Source organism: Haliaeetus albicilla, chromosome 4 (assembly GCF_947461875.1).
Source record: "Haliaeetus albicilla chromosome 4, bHalAlb1.1, whole genome shotgun sequence".
NCBI lineage: Eukaryota > Metazoa > Chordata > Aves > Accipitriformes > Accipitridae > Haliaeetus > Haliaeetus albicilla.
In genome coordinates this window covers 30,653,610-30,667,338 of record NC_091486.1, presented here as the reverse complement: position 1 = coordinate 30,667,338, position 13,729 = coordinate 30,653,610, and the positions used below count along the sequence as shown (strand labels likewise).

At 41.9% G+C, this 13,729-nt stretch overlaps 1 protein-coding gene across 5 annotated transcripts in view; it reads left to right on the top strand.

The window, feature by feature from the left end:
* PLEKHM3 (pleckstrin homology domain containing M3) overlaps positions 1–13,729 on the top strand; it is an 89,361-nt gene that overhangs the window by 46,198 nt on the left and 29,434 nt on the right. For all 5 annotated transcript variants that reach the window (XM_069781715.1, XM_069781716.1, XM_069781714.1 and 2 more), the window contains one exon: positions 10,916–10,979. In XM_069781715.1, coding sequence (XP_069637816.1) covers positions 10,916–10,979 — 64 coding nt within the window. The remainder of the gene's footprint in view (positions 1–10,915; positions 10,980–13,729) is intronic.

Sequence of the window (13,729 nt, the reverse complement as noted above, 5' to 3'; positions counted from 1 at the left end):
TCTGCCCATGCCATACTGTGAGGTGAGTGGCACCAGGCACAGGCAGCTGACCTGCATCTGTAAGCATTTGTATCCCCCCAAGTTTGTAAGCAAGACAAGACCACAAATAGGAAAGCCACTGCTTTGGCATTATGAGCTGCTAAAGGGCAAGAAAGCAGATGACATCAGTGACTGTATTTTGAGCGTGGTGTTTTAGGGATGGGGGACCTGAATTCTCTGGGAGGAAGAGGAGGCTGCACTAGCGTCTTTATCCCAGGTAAGGAGTGAGGCGGTATGCTATTCGGTACATAACCTATGTCATTGCTTTGATGAACTACCTAGAACAACTAAGAGAAGGATATAGCAACAGGTTTCTGGAAGGTACTGCTGAGTTCTTGTGTCAGACCCCTGTGTGTTAATATGTGTTTGTGTCTTACTGCTCAGTTCCTATTATTTGATAGGGTAGCTTACAGCATTTTAAAAATTAGGATGATTTTTCTTTTATTCTAGAGGATGGTATTATCTTGCAGAGCTGTTTTGTTATTCAGCTATAACTTTCCTATGCCATCCTCTTCAACTGCAATAAAACTAAAAGGAGAATAAGATTTGTGAAGGCTGCCATTCAGAAAAAGTGGCAGAGAAGAAATTATGCTTTCTGATAAATGCTGAAGAAAAGAATGCCCTGATTAAAATAGACAGGAGGAGGCATGAGACTGAATGGACTTGGGTAAGAGAGTGAAAGAAGAGAGATCAAAGGAGGCCTAAGCAGAGAAATCAATGGACTACAGACAAAGGCATGAGGGAAAGCCAGGAGAAGGAGGAGATTCAAAGAGGGAAGAGATCTCAGGAAATTAAGAGTTAATGAAGAAACCAGGACAAAGAGGGAGCCCAAAACCCTTCCTCCAAAAAGGAGAGATGACAAGTGCTGAGGAAATGCAGAGAGGAGAGAATGGACAAAAATTAACACAGAAATGGGTGCATGGTCTTTTCTTGGGGCGAGGAGGAGAGAGGAAAAAAACTCCCTGTATCAAAGTGAAACACCCAGAATGGCAGAAGGGGAAACAGGGAAATACTCCAAATGCTCCCTTTTCTTATGTTCCTTCACACTGTCTCCAATTAAAGCTTTCTGTGGTGGAGAGGAGGACCGCAGCCCAAGAAGGGTTTGCTTTTTTACTAGAGAAGCATCTCCAGTTTGGTAGGACTTGTTAAAAGTGCTGTAAAAGCCACTGAAGGAATGTACAAAACGCACCTTAGAGTTCAGCTCCTTCTTGCTCTGTGAAGTCTCTGTTGGGGTGGGTTTGGTGCTCAGTTGGTCCCCCAGATCTCCCCCCTAAGAGGTTTGCAGAAATGGAAAGGAAGAAAAGTTCTTTTCCCAGAAGGAGTTATTCCTTGCTCAAAACTGGTCCCAATGGCTTTGCTTTCTGCACGTAGTATCACAGTGTGCAGACATTCACTATCAATGTGATGGCTTTATAGAGCACAGCTGAAAAGTAAACAAAGAAAATATGTGATTTAAATTTCCCTTTGGTTGATCACATGGGCAACTTGCAAGAAAAGGAGGCATTTAAACAATACGGTGAGACAGCATTCCTAAATTTAATACTGTTTCCTAGTTAGAAATGAAGGGCTAGGGGAGAAAATCCAGTTATCTGTCCTGCTCTGAAAACATTTTTTTTTCTGCTTGGTCTTCACCTTAGTATGTGAATGACTATTAATCACAAGAAAGTGAACACAGCATCTTGAAGACCTGTCAGACCCATATAAACAGACTGAAACAAACTGTTAATATTGCTGTCTAGGGAGAACTAAAAACAGACTGATTAATTGTATTGGCACCTTGCTGCCTTTGGGACACTGATAGAGCCTGCCTTATTAGGGAAAAGCAGATCACTCTGAGGTTTCTTTTATTAATACTATTTGCATTATCATCTTCTTTAAATCTATACCTTGCTCTTGAACCCGGATTGCAAAATGAAGATGGCAGTGAAGTTGGAAACTCTTGGTGTCCTCTGGGAAGACAAAACTTACACTGCTTACAAGTAACTTTTTCTGAAGAATTCCAGATGTCTATAAACCAGGTTAGCTCAGGATCCAGTTGGCTTAAATGTGGAAATGTTATTTATAATGCTTGGTGTGCATAGATAGGTACTTTAGGAACTTTGAAACTTGGCATCTAGCAGAGAACTCAGGGCTGAACCATACTGTGAACTTTGAAGAAGCAAGTGACTAAGTAGAAAGAAAGGAAAAAAAAAAAGGAAGAAAGGAAAGGAAGCAAAAGAAATCGTAAAAGTAGCTAGAAGGGTCACAATAAAAGCGGTCTTCATCAGTTATAATGATTTGTTCTCACCTATTGGTGCACTGGATTCTAAGCTTTTTTTATATTTGCAAGGGAAAAAAATAAAGGAACTCAGACTTGGCTGGCAGGAGAAATAAGGCCCTCCACCGGTGCATATCAGCAGCATTCCTCTGAGGTTAGCCAGCTGAGACTCTGAACCTGTTGCTGAGCTCCCTGTTTTACAAGGGATGTTGTTATGCCTCGTTTGCTGTGGCTGTCACCTCAGTATTGCAACAGACGTAATTTGTCTCAAATGTCTTTACTCAACAAGTTCTCGCTTGTTTTGGTTGCCTTGCTTTGTGTGGATGCTGTTCAGGCAGAAACATAAAAGACCAAAACCTAGAGCCAAACATAGAATTAGTACAAGTGGAGCTGTACAGATCCCACCACCACCTGCAGATTGTGGGATGATGAATGAATGGCACAGGCAAACAAGATGGAGTCAATAAAATTGATAGTTAGGAAAGAGTGAAAACTCAAGAGTCCATTAAATAATGAGGTTATTCTGTGAAGCTGTGCTGAATGATGCAAGTTTTATTCTGGTTTTGCTTTCTTCCTTTTATCTCTAGGCATAAGATACGCTAACAGTGTGTCCGTATGCCACAGCCTCTTTTCCTCTGTTCTTGTCATGGTTGAAGGCTCTTCAGGTCAAGCAACTGTCAGAATGATTTTTTGGGAAGTCTTCAGGCACCTCTATGTCTACTGTAGGGTAGGCTAACCCAGGTCAACCTGGGAGCTCTCTCTGGGCTGTCTGCTCTCTCAGCTATACACCTAAACTTGCAGTTCAGGTGTTGCTAGCCCAGATATTTTAGACAGATGGCAGTGGCACAAGGTAAATGTTCTGCAGCATGTTCCCCTGTACATTAGTGCTCGTTGCAGTGCCCTCACTCTGTAAATAAATCTTCTGAATGGTGATGAGAAACTTTATGGAAAAATTTCCCTCTTTTTACTCATCTCTGTCTGATGCCATTTGTCCATCAGCTCCAGAACAACAATACACCAGTTTTACCCTAGCAAAGCTCCAGTGCTGGATGCATTACTTAGCGTCTTACAGGAAGACCAAATTAGAGCTTGCTGTTGCAGCAGGAGGTTAAAGGTATGCCTCCAGTGCCGCAGACATGTGGTCCTGGCTGAGCCTGCCGGTCTGTCAGCACGATGTGAAACAAGCCCAAATTCAGTTATGCTGAACAATAGAGTCCTGTCACTTCCTACAGTGAGGCCTTAGACATATCGCTTCTGACACAGGAGTAGATTACTTTAAAAATATTTGTGTGGCAATTGGGGAACCTGTCTAAACACATCACAGGAATCCTGAGTGATCTTATGCAATCGCTATACCACCAAATACCTCACGTATGTTAAGCTGGGGCTGTGTCATCTTTCAGACCAAGGACAACAGAAGGTCATTAAGTCATGTCCAGACTGTCAAAGGAGACTGTTTTCTCCATTTTCTTTGCAATGAGCAGGCCATTTGGAGAGTGGAAAATCCCAAAGCAGGAGAACAAAGACACAACTTGTGAAAGCAGTAGACTGCAAAAAGAAAGTTTGAGCAGGAAAGGAACACAAGGATGTGGTTTCATAGCACTCAGGGCTCTGATTTAACGGTAAGACCAGCAGAAGAAAATTTGTTGCATGGGTGATTGGAAAGAGGGCAAGAGATAAAGTCATTCAAAGAGGATATCCGGATATCCTGAGAGGATCCAGTGTTGAGACCAAACAACACCCCAAAGTGAGGAAAGGTGAGAAAATAAATGCAGAGAAGTATGCATGAGCCATTTGTTGTTTTATATAGATCCTGCATGCATGTAGTCATTGCAGTAGCTGAAATAAAGTATGCCTGTTGATGGAGCTCTTGCAAACAGACCACCTCTTTGCTTCAACTGATGTCTTTTTGAAGAAGTAACTGTGCATGCAGGGTCCTTGCAGGTTAACATCTTAAAAAGCATTTGGCTAAAACTGTAGGGGATGAAGTTAAGGTAGACTTCGAGCTTTCATTTCAACTAGGGGTAACAAACGGCTGGAGCAACAAGATGTGTGCCAGAGCAGCCAGGGTGGAGGCAGTACTGCTGTCTGTTCAAGCCAAGGGAAGGTTAAAGGCACAAGCCAATGCTCTACTATGTTAAGTGTCCACCTGAGGAGCATGCCAGGGTATATATGATAAGTTTTCCAGAGGACAGGTGGGTCTTTAAGTTCATGTTAGCATTTTCAGGTCTAGGGGCACACCTGCAACTCCTTGTCAAATTGATCAGCAGTATTAGACATCTTTCAAAATGGTAGTTTCCATTCACCTTTTGAGACTAGGTTGCTTTAAAAAAAAAGTAATGATTTAAAAAGAATCATAGAATCATTCAGGTTGGAAAAGACCTTCAAGATCATCGAGTCCAACCATCATCCATGCCCACTAAAAGAAGTTCCTTTTAGTTGTAGACACCACATCAAATGTGACTTGTGTCATTTTTATCCCTGTGTTTTTATATCAGAACTTCCAGCAGCAAACTGCAGGGGTTCAGAAGTGCCTGACAAAAGCAAGAGAGCATTTTCTTATTCTTCATTTCAAGTTAATTGGGGATCTAAGCTATTTTCATTTCAAAATGAGACTGTGTGCTTCTAATTCTCTGCATCCTGCTTTTAGTAAGAGCGGCACTTGATTACTGAGTTTGATCTGTAGTAATTCTTGTCTTTCACAATGTTACCATAACCTTGCTCAAGTAACCACAGAGGAGAGAGAGTTTTTAGCTGGAAGTTTATATACTGGTTCCGGTTCGCTGATGGATGATAAGAGTAACTGTTTTAACATAGGGATGCTTGTGGGCAGTGTGGGCTGAGATATTTAGGAATGGCTATTCCCAGAACATAACCAGAAGAGTGCTCATACCTCCCAAATGTGAAATGGTTCGCAAATGCTTTTTTAGCCAAACCCATAGAATTAGAAAAAAATCATTAATCTGGTATAATACCACAATAATTAAATAAATGAGTGTTTTGTTTTGCTTTAAATTCATTGATTTATTATTACCTCCTGACTTTCAAATCACTGGGTTTTCCAGGGCCCCACTTCTCTAACTTTTTTGGCTGGAAAGTTGGGGTTCTCCTCTCCCAACATACTTCCAGGAGCTGGGATTTTCAAGAAAGTACAAAATCAAAAGCCCGAATAAAACTATAAGAATTAGCAACACTGGAAAAAATCCTGCCTTTCCCCCTCACCTCTGGTGCTGTTCTCTACCTTAAATTAACAGATTCCATGTCAAATGAATTGCAAGAGAAAACCGAGGAAGAGATGTTATTTACCCTGCCACATATATTTGGGATAACTGGCAATTCACTGATACCCCTCTGTACTTCTAAAATCAAATAGTAACTCTGAAAAATGTGAGCTCCCGTCAGTGAGATGAGAGCAGACGCGGTTAGTTCCTGTCCGTGTGCTACGCACACAGCCGCAGCTCTTGGCGGTGCACGCTGCAGGGCCTTCAGAGGTCCTCTTGCCCCTCGTCTAGGGGGCAAAAGAAATCCGGGAACGGTGGAATCGGCATGTGCTAGCCTGTCAGCTGCTTTAGCTTGCAGCATGGTGCCGTAGCTTAAAAGTACATTGGTGGTGGTGTCAGTTGCGGTGCCAGGCTATGAAGTGTGCTGGCTGAGGAAACGGACTTGGTACCTGCGGTGTTGTGCCAGCTGTGGGTGTAGCAGCTTCCTGCAGAGGGGTGGAGAGGACGTCTGCATGGGGCTGCGTGCTAGACTGGTGCATCTGCGTCTCCCGTGAGTCAGAGCTCAGTCATACAATTCTCAACCTGGTCAAACAAGACGCTCCTGGCTGGCACATGAAAGCGTGGTGCCAGCTTCCCCTCCCCCTCCCACCCTAGGTTTCAACAGGCTTTTTGGTACAAAAGAGACTTGGTTGTGCCCACCTGCCAGCTAACTTGATTTCTTTTGATTGTGCTGTAAAAAGAAGAGTTCGCTCTGCTTATCACGTTTGTACTTGGGTTATAGTGTCAGGCTTGGGCAGATTAATCGGTTGTAGCTTTAGCAGAGCTGTCAGGGTATTTAACCCACTGGAGAAAAATTACCTAAGCTGATGATAAACAGGCTTTAAATGCAGAGCAATTACTTAGTGCTAACAAAGCACCATGACTACACGCTTTGTCCAAACGCAAAAAGCAAAGTCTTATCGGTGGTTCTGTTTGCAGGACAACACTAAAAGATAACCTTTGTTTGTGCAAATACTTACCTGATAAGATCATCCGAAAGGGAATGGATGAAATTTTTGATTCTATCTTGCCTGAAGGTTATGCTTCAGATTACAAAGTATCAAATAAAAAAGAGTAATAATCACAAACTGAGAATGCTCAGTTCTCTTTTTAGTTGGACCAAAAGTCTCTGATGAGGGGGTTTCTTTCCTGCTTCCATTGATTGCTTTTATTTCTAGCACGTAACAATAAAGCAATTTAGAGACCTTTAACCAATAGGACTTTGGATTTCATTGTTCACAGGAACTGGCAAAGCTAGGGCGCTGGTTAGCATTGAACTTGGTTTGTTCACTGCAGGCTCAACCCTGACTGGTAGCCAGGGTTTACAGCACAGCAATCCTGTGACTCACAACTGTTCTGTTTTGCATCGATGGTGAAACTAGTCCGGGAGTTTCCAAACTGTGAAAGCTTAGGAGGTGCTTTTAGTGGGACGTGTGCTCCATACCATTTGCCTCTCAAGGGTCACAGGTCACATTCTGAAGCAGCAGAGGTTTGAGTTTTTATTGTGATGAGTCTTAACATCTTGCATTTGACCTCTGTCTAGCTCACTCCAGTTTTCTTCTGTGTTAAGATTTGACTGAATGCTCTTAATTGACCAACTTAAAAAAAAAATTCAGTTCGTTATAGCACATGGATCAAAAGATTTACAAAACTGACATCTTTTATTTTGCTTTCGAATAACTTACCAGAGATTTCCCATTTGGTGTTTGTAAAGGACCTTTATATCAAGGGAAAAATAAAATGCAAGCACATGTTTTGGTTTTTTTGGATCAAGGCCTGATATTAACCCAAGCATGCTCAAAGCTCCATCTCATGCAGAAAGTAAATACATATTTTCTAGTGAAATGTTTCTAAGTGTATTTATCTTAGCCTGCTCTGTGGTCTTTGTCAGATTTTTTTAGACATGAATGTGATTTTAGGTCGGTTTGGATGACATGTAGCACTTTGTCTGGATGCTAATGCAATGGCAGGGTGTTTGTGTGAGTCCCATCTTGCCTGCTGTACTCCACTGACTTTGGCTTCCTTTGGCCAATTTCAGTTGCAGCTGACAGAAGGACAGAGATGGCAAAGACATTATGTTCCAGAGGAAGTGTTTGGGTCGAGAAGCAAGAGGCTCTGAATTAGTCCTGTGTGCCCCCTACTGAAAAAGACTTCATATAAACCGTCACCTCATTAGGCTCAGAGAACCTGTGCAGACAAGCAAGCTGTTGGAAACCAGCTGTCATTCATTTTCTTGCTCATTGGACTACTTGGTCTGTGTGGATTTTCTGCCCCAACTGATTTGCTTGCATTTTATGATGAGGTTTTTTGAAAATGTGTTTGAATTTTATATTCTGGTGCTTCTTATGCTCTTGTTCCCCACCCACTAGAGGCTGACAAAACTGGCAATAAACAGACACATTTTTGGGAGGTGGCTTCACAAGTTATGTTCAGGCAGCTGTTGAGCATCGTTTTTTCTTTCCAAATGGGACTAGAGAAGTTTTCTGGAGGAGATCTTAGTTGCAGATGTGCAGCACAGCAAGATGTGTTTTTGAAACAGCCACTCAGCTCACCACAGGTGTTGTGAGGGTGCATCATTTATATTTTAAATGATCAGGGACTGAGCTGCCTACTTTTAGGCAATTTCAGTGGTTTCACACCCATGAAGCTGTGTGCTCTCCACCTTTGGTGATATGTGGGCAGGTGTATTGGGAACCATGCAGGAACTGGTCCAGTTGCTTCCTAAGAAATTTTGTAAATGCTGTTGTACATGTGAGTTCTAGCTGCTCAGCTGTTTTTCTGTGGCCCACCACAACCAAATTGTGATTTTTCGAGGCAGTAGGAGGACTGCAAATCTGAAGCTGGACCAGCCTTACTTACTGAGGGTTTTCTAATGCCTCAGTTTCCATAGAGTGCCTCTTCCTTGAGTGCCAGGTATATGTGTGTGTGTATGTCTTGCATAAGACTGGGAGGACAGTACCCTCTTTTTTTCCTGGAGATAGATTTGGAAGGGAAGAGGGGTGATAGATGCTGGCTCTGCAGAGCTGCTGCTGCAAATTAACATATCTCAGGGAGGGGACAGGTACAAGGAGAGGATGACTGTCACCAGGGTCTGTGCTGGCTGAGACGCCCCCTGATAAAGGAAGTCCCTCAATCATGAGTTTGCTTTTTATCTGCACACTTTTTATAAGGAGTTAGAACTTGCAGGAAATAAAATGCAGTCCTTGAAGGCAGGGGAACGTGATGTTAGTCATCGATATTAGTCATTGACAGTTTCTGCCTTATGGGCTATTCAGGCTATTTCCTGAAAAAGGAAATCTTTCATTAGCTAATTATTTTCCTTAGCAGTGCTGTAAGGGCATCAGCAAATAATATAGTTCCTGGCAAAGCTACCATGCTGTTTAGCGCCTGCCTGTGTGATCATGGGAGAATGATGGGGAAATTTTAATGAAAGAAATACTATCAGAGCTGAAAAATACTAATGGCTTCAAAATGCTGTTCAGATTTGACTCCTTAGCAATCAGTTTTAATAAGTCCATGTGCAAATGAGGAATCCCAATGTCGGACGTTGTCTAATATCTGGATTTTGACTGTTTTCTAGTGGTCTTTGACATTGTGCCAAATGTATTATGAAGGTGTGATGCAGCAGAGCCACTGGAACACATTCACCTCCAGTAGGAGCGATGGTATAGCCTACAGAACTGAAAGGGGAAAATGCAGTATCCCAGTGAGACTGCAGCTGAGAATTAGGTGGGTAGAGCAGACATGCTTGGTGAGTCAGAAGGAGCAAGGGCACAGTCTTGCTTCAGAAGAGTGCTGTAAGACTGGCAGTTCCCAGTTGCCAGTGCCTTGCTTGCAGGACTTCCCCTCCCGCCCCAATAAAGCTTAGATTTTTTTCAAAAGTACAAAAGGAGTATGAGACTTTGTACCACTCACCTTAACAGCAGTGAAAAGTCCTAGTCCCTCCAAGACAGCTTTGAAAGCATCGGTTTAAGATAGTCATTTCAGACAACTAATGGAGTAGGATGTACCAAGGTGCTTCCATTATTTCTTAGATTCAGTGTTCTGTCAAAGATTGCAGTTGGTACTGATATCCCTGCTGATCTGTGTTTTAGCTACTTATGTTGTAGCAGCTTCTGAAATCTCTTGAGTTCCTGTGTACTTTCTCGTTAGTCTGGTATAATAATCATGTGAGTTCATATCAGCCTTTCAGTATCTTTGGTTTTTTGAACATGTCCAGTGGTCTTTTGGTTCACTGCCATTCAGTTCTACCATTGGAAACCGATCTTTGCCAGAGCTTTGGTCATGCACATAATAACATCAAGAATTTTGTTTCTGTATTGACTTAAAACTACACCATTGTAATGTAGGAGCTGAGTTCACAATTTCTTCTCTAAGCAACATTTAGAGTAAAATAGTTGCACCTCTTGAGATGCGTGGTTGCTTTTTTTGCAAGAGTGATGTGATTCTTGACTCCCAATGATACCTTAGCATGGTGTTGTATTTGTTCTGCGTAGATGGAAAATAAAGCCGGTCAGCTTGTTGTGTGCACGCGAAGACAGAGATTTTAATTAGATGCACTTTTTCTCTTCCTGACATTTCTATGGCAGATACATAGGTTTTCATAAACTTTTCCTGCTAACATCCACTTACCGTTACAAGGTTCATTTTTCTGTGTAATGTTACTTTAACCCAGTTTTTCATTTTACTGCAAGTCACTCTAATTAGGACATCTCTTCTCTGTTCAAGTTTCTGTAATTTAGCTTTACTGAACAGATCTATCAGTGGATAATCAATGGTCTTGCCTGAAACCTTGGTTTATGTAAGGAGAATGTGCCTTTCTCAAGTAATTATAAAGTCTATACCAATACATATATTTCTGTATGCAAAAGGGAATTAATATCAATCAACTTTATGGTGGAAGAACAGTATCTGCGTGACATTTTTCCCAGTATAGTTATTTCAGTTACAAAACCATAAATCACATCTGAAACTAACTGTTACAGTTTTCTAGCAGACCAGGAATCTTGTGCTAAAAACTGTAAGAAATACTTTTAATATGTAGTTTGAGTTATTTGTTTTTATTACCGGGTTAATTGTTTAAAAAACACCTGTGCTCAGGATGAGCTTTCAATGGCTGTAAATGTCACGGCACATCCTTACCTGACAGTTGGAGAATGACACTGGCACAGCACTTATTGTGGAATTGTGCCCATGAGGAATGCTATAAAAGTAGTTGGTGCTTACAGGGTGACATAATTCCGGTTTCTGACAAGCGCTCTCTCTAGCATGATTGTTCTGCAGTCTTTTGGTGGGGAGAGGAAATCTTTTGAGTTTCCCAGTCACCAAGGCATGACACATCCATTTTTCTCTATTCCAGGATCTTTCCCAGGGAGTATCTTCTCCAGCAAATCCATCTTTATTCTCTTGCAGACCTTCAGCAGGTAAGTTTCTTCGACTAATTCTACCTGTTACACACCAAGCCTGTTCTCATTTTCAGTGCTAGTTGTACATTCTCCCTTCTAGCTGATCATAGCATAAATAGCTTTACTTCCAAGCCATCTCTGTGGTATATAGTCTAATATAAAAATGAGTTAACAGGGGAATTGGTTAGGGATGAGAGAGAGAGAAAGCCTAGAGCGTCAGTGTTGAAATGGGGCTAGAAGGAGGCTGCTGAAGAAAACTGTAGTCTGCAAAGAGAACTTTGCTGTGAGAAATTTTTCATCTCATCAATGAAGGCTCATCTAAGGCTCAGCCTACGGGGTGACAAGTAGTATTTATTTCTTTGCTTGAAAGAATAGTTATTCAGGAATTTATGAGTTTGTACAGTCCCTAGTGCAACATGCTTATTTACAAAGTCTGCTAGGCATCACCACAAGAAGGGAAAAAATAAAAAAAAACCCCAAAAAACCACAAAAACCTTAGCAAACCTGCTACACAAAGTTAAGCCATACAGTGTTACTATGACAGACATGACTGCAGAAGAGCTAATGTGCCAGCAAAACGTCTTTGCATTGGTATCGATTGAACTAAGTAAACACCTTACAGTACATCTGCCTGAGCAGCAGAATTTTATTGTGTACCAGATTAAACAAGAAGAATTTGGCAAAAAGCTGAAAAGAGAGGATAAGGAATCTAAGGTGAATGTGCTGCAGTGCTCAGATGCACAATGGAGGAAGCAATGAGGTAAGACGAGCTAGCTGACCTGGGCACATCTGTGTTCACACTCTAATGCCATTGCCAGTGATATGTAATACAGATTATTTTAAGCTTCTTCCACTGGTGTTTCCCTTGTCTAGTGGTGACTTTTCTGCAGGGTAACAGGTAGCATAGTCAGTTCTGGATGTTCAGTTGACACATTTAAGTTGAAGGAGTTCAGATGCCCTTCAGAGCTGGAGACTACAGAACTACAGAAAATATGTGTTTTGTTGGTCGGTGAAGTCCCAGGGTGGAAATGATTCCATATATAAAATAAAAGGGCCAGTCATCTGAGGTCTAAAACTGTTTCCATATCTTTTCAGCATGTTTTGCTATCTCCTCTTTAATAATCAAGCCATGAAAAAGCAAGCTACTTAACTCCAGAGCTGCAGTCTCCCTGGTGGGCCTGTCTATTAGCCCCCAGTGCTTTGTAAGCTGCTTAATCAGTTCCTAACATTGGTAGTAGATGTTTTAGAAGCAATCAGCAGCTTATCAAGCACCCTGTGGGAGGGAGGGAGGGTAGAAGTCACAATTCATCCATTGATTTAGCAGTTCCCTTTAGCATGTCTCTTTGTGTTTGTATTTGCAAGACACCTTCTCTTCCCCTGAGGGCCCCAGCCCCAAACTTATCATATTTAGAGGCAATATAATTTGATTACCATTTCTGCTGGGGTGGGTCAAATTGCATTTACCTTTTAATCTAGCTATACCCTTGTTTTCAGCCTGGAGAGGATTTTCCACATTTCAGAGGCTTCAAGTTTGAAGTCGGATTGCTTGTTTTTGTCAAAGTGGAACTGGAGTGGAAAGGGGAGGAGGGCCCTATTGAGAAAATGAATCCAACAGCCAGAGAAACACTAATACCCTTACAGCCCCTGCTTCCTCCCTGGTTTGCCCCTTACCGCTGCTTTCTCCCGATTGCTCATAATTTTCTACTGACCTGCAGTTTGGGTGGGTTTTAATCCTAAAAGTTTCTCCTCCTTTTGATTCCTCTGCTGCCTATTTGCTCAGATCCATGGGCTGCTTTTGCACTGTATCCTGCTGTCATGTAGATTGCGTGTGTTTGGGGAATTAACTAAAAGGTTTATTAAAGATTAATGGAAAGATAAGGCATGGTGAGTGAATTAGAAAAGCAGAGAGGGGTAATCTGCAGATATAAGCAACCTTTACCCTGGTTAGTCCCAGCTCAATTCCGATTTGTTTCCTAGCCAAGTTCTCTTTAAAGATCCTAGAAAACATGGGTGGTTTCCTACCAAGCAGCTGAGTTTCAAATATGTGGTATGAGGGTCTGTTCTTAGGTGCAAAAAAGTTGAAATGCCTGTTTGCCAGTAGGTGAAGCAGCATATAATACTATTCTAAAATGCAATCCAATTTAAAATCTCTTTCCAAGCTTACCAGAGCTCCATGCTTAGACCTTATGGATGTGGCAGAGTACATAACTTGAGCTATGTGATGGTCTGGGGATTATTGTCACTTGGATCATTTTGGACAGGGCTCTGCTGGGGAAGGCCTTAGCTGTGAGGTTAAAAGTAAGGTGGAAAAAATTGAAAAAAAAAGTCCTTAATTTTGGAAACTCGCCAAATCCTGGTGAGGTAGTGGTTTTGCTAGTACTTTACTCATTAACAAATGTTTATAGTACATATGTGAGTAGGCCTGACCTTTAACCAGAGAGGCAGCAAGTGATGGTCTTTATTTGTATGTGCATGTTTATTTAAAATAAACACAAACACACACATGCACCCCAGCAAGGTTTCACTGCAGACCAGAGCCCCAGGGACTACATTAAAGTTTACAGCAAGTCTATCTATGGGCATTCCCGTGGGGTTTTCTTAGAAGCCTCTTGTCATTGTTGGAGGTGTTAGCAGACGAGATAACTAATTAGGTGCATTCAGATTTAACAAGCAGAAACACAAAGCATGACAGCTTGCTTATTCTGCCCCATTGGCTACACTTTCTTTCCTTTCCAACCCTCCTCGGTGTCATCTGCCCAGAGAGTAGT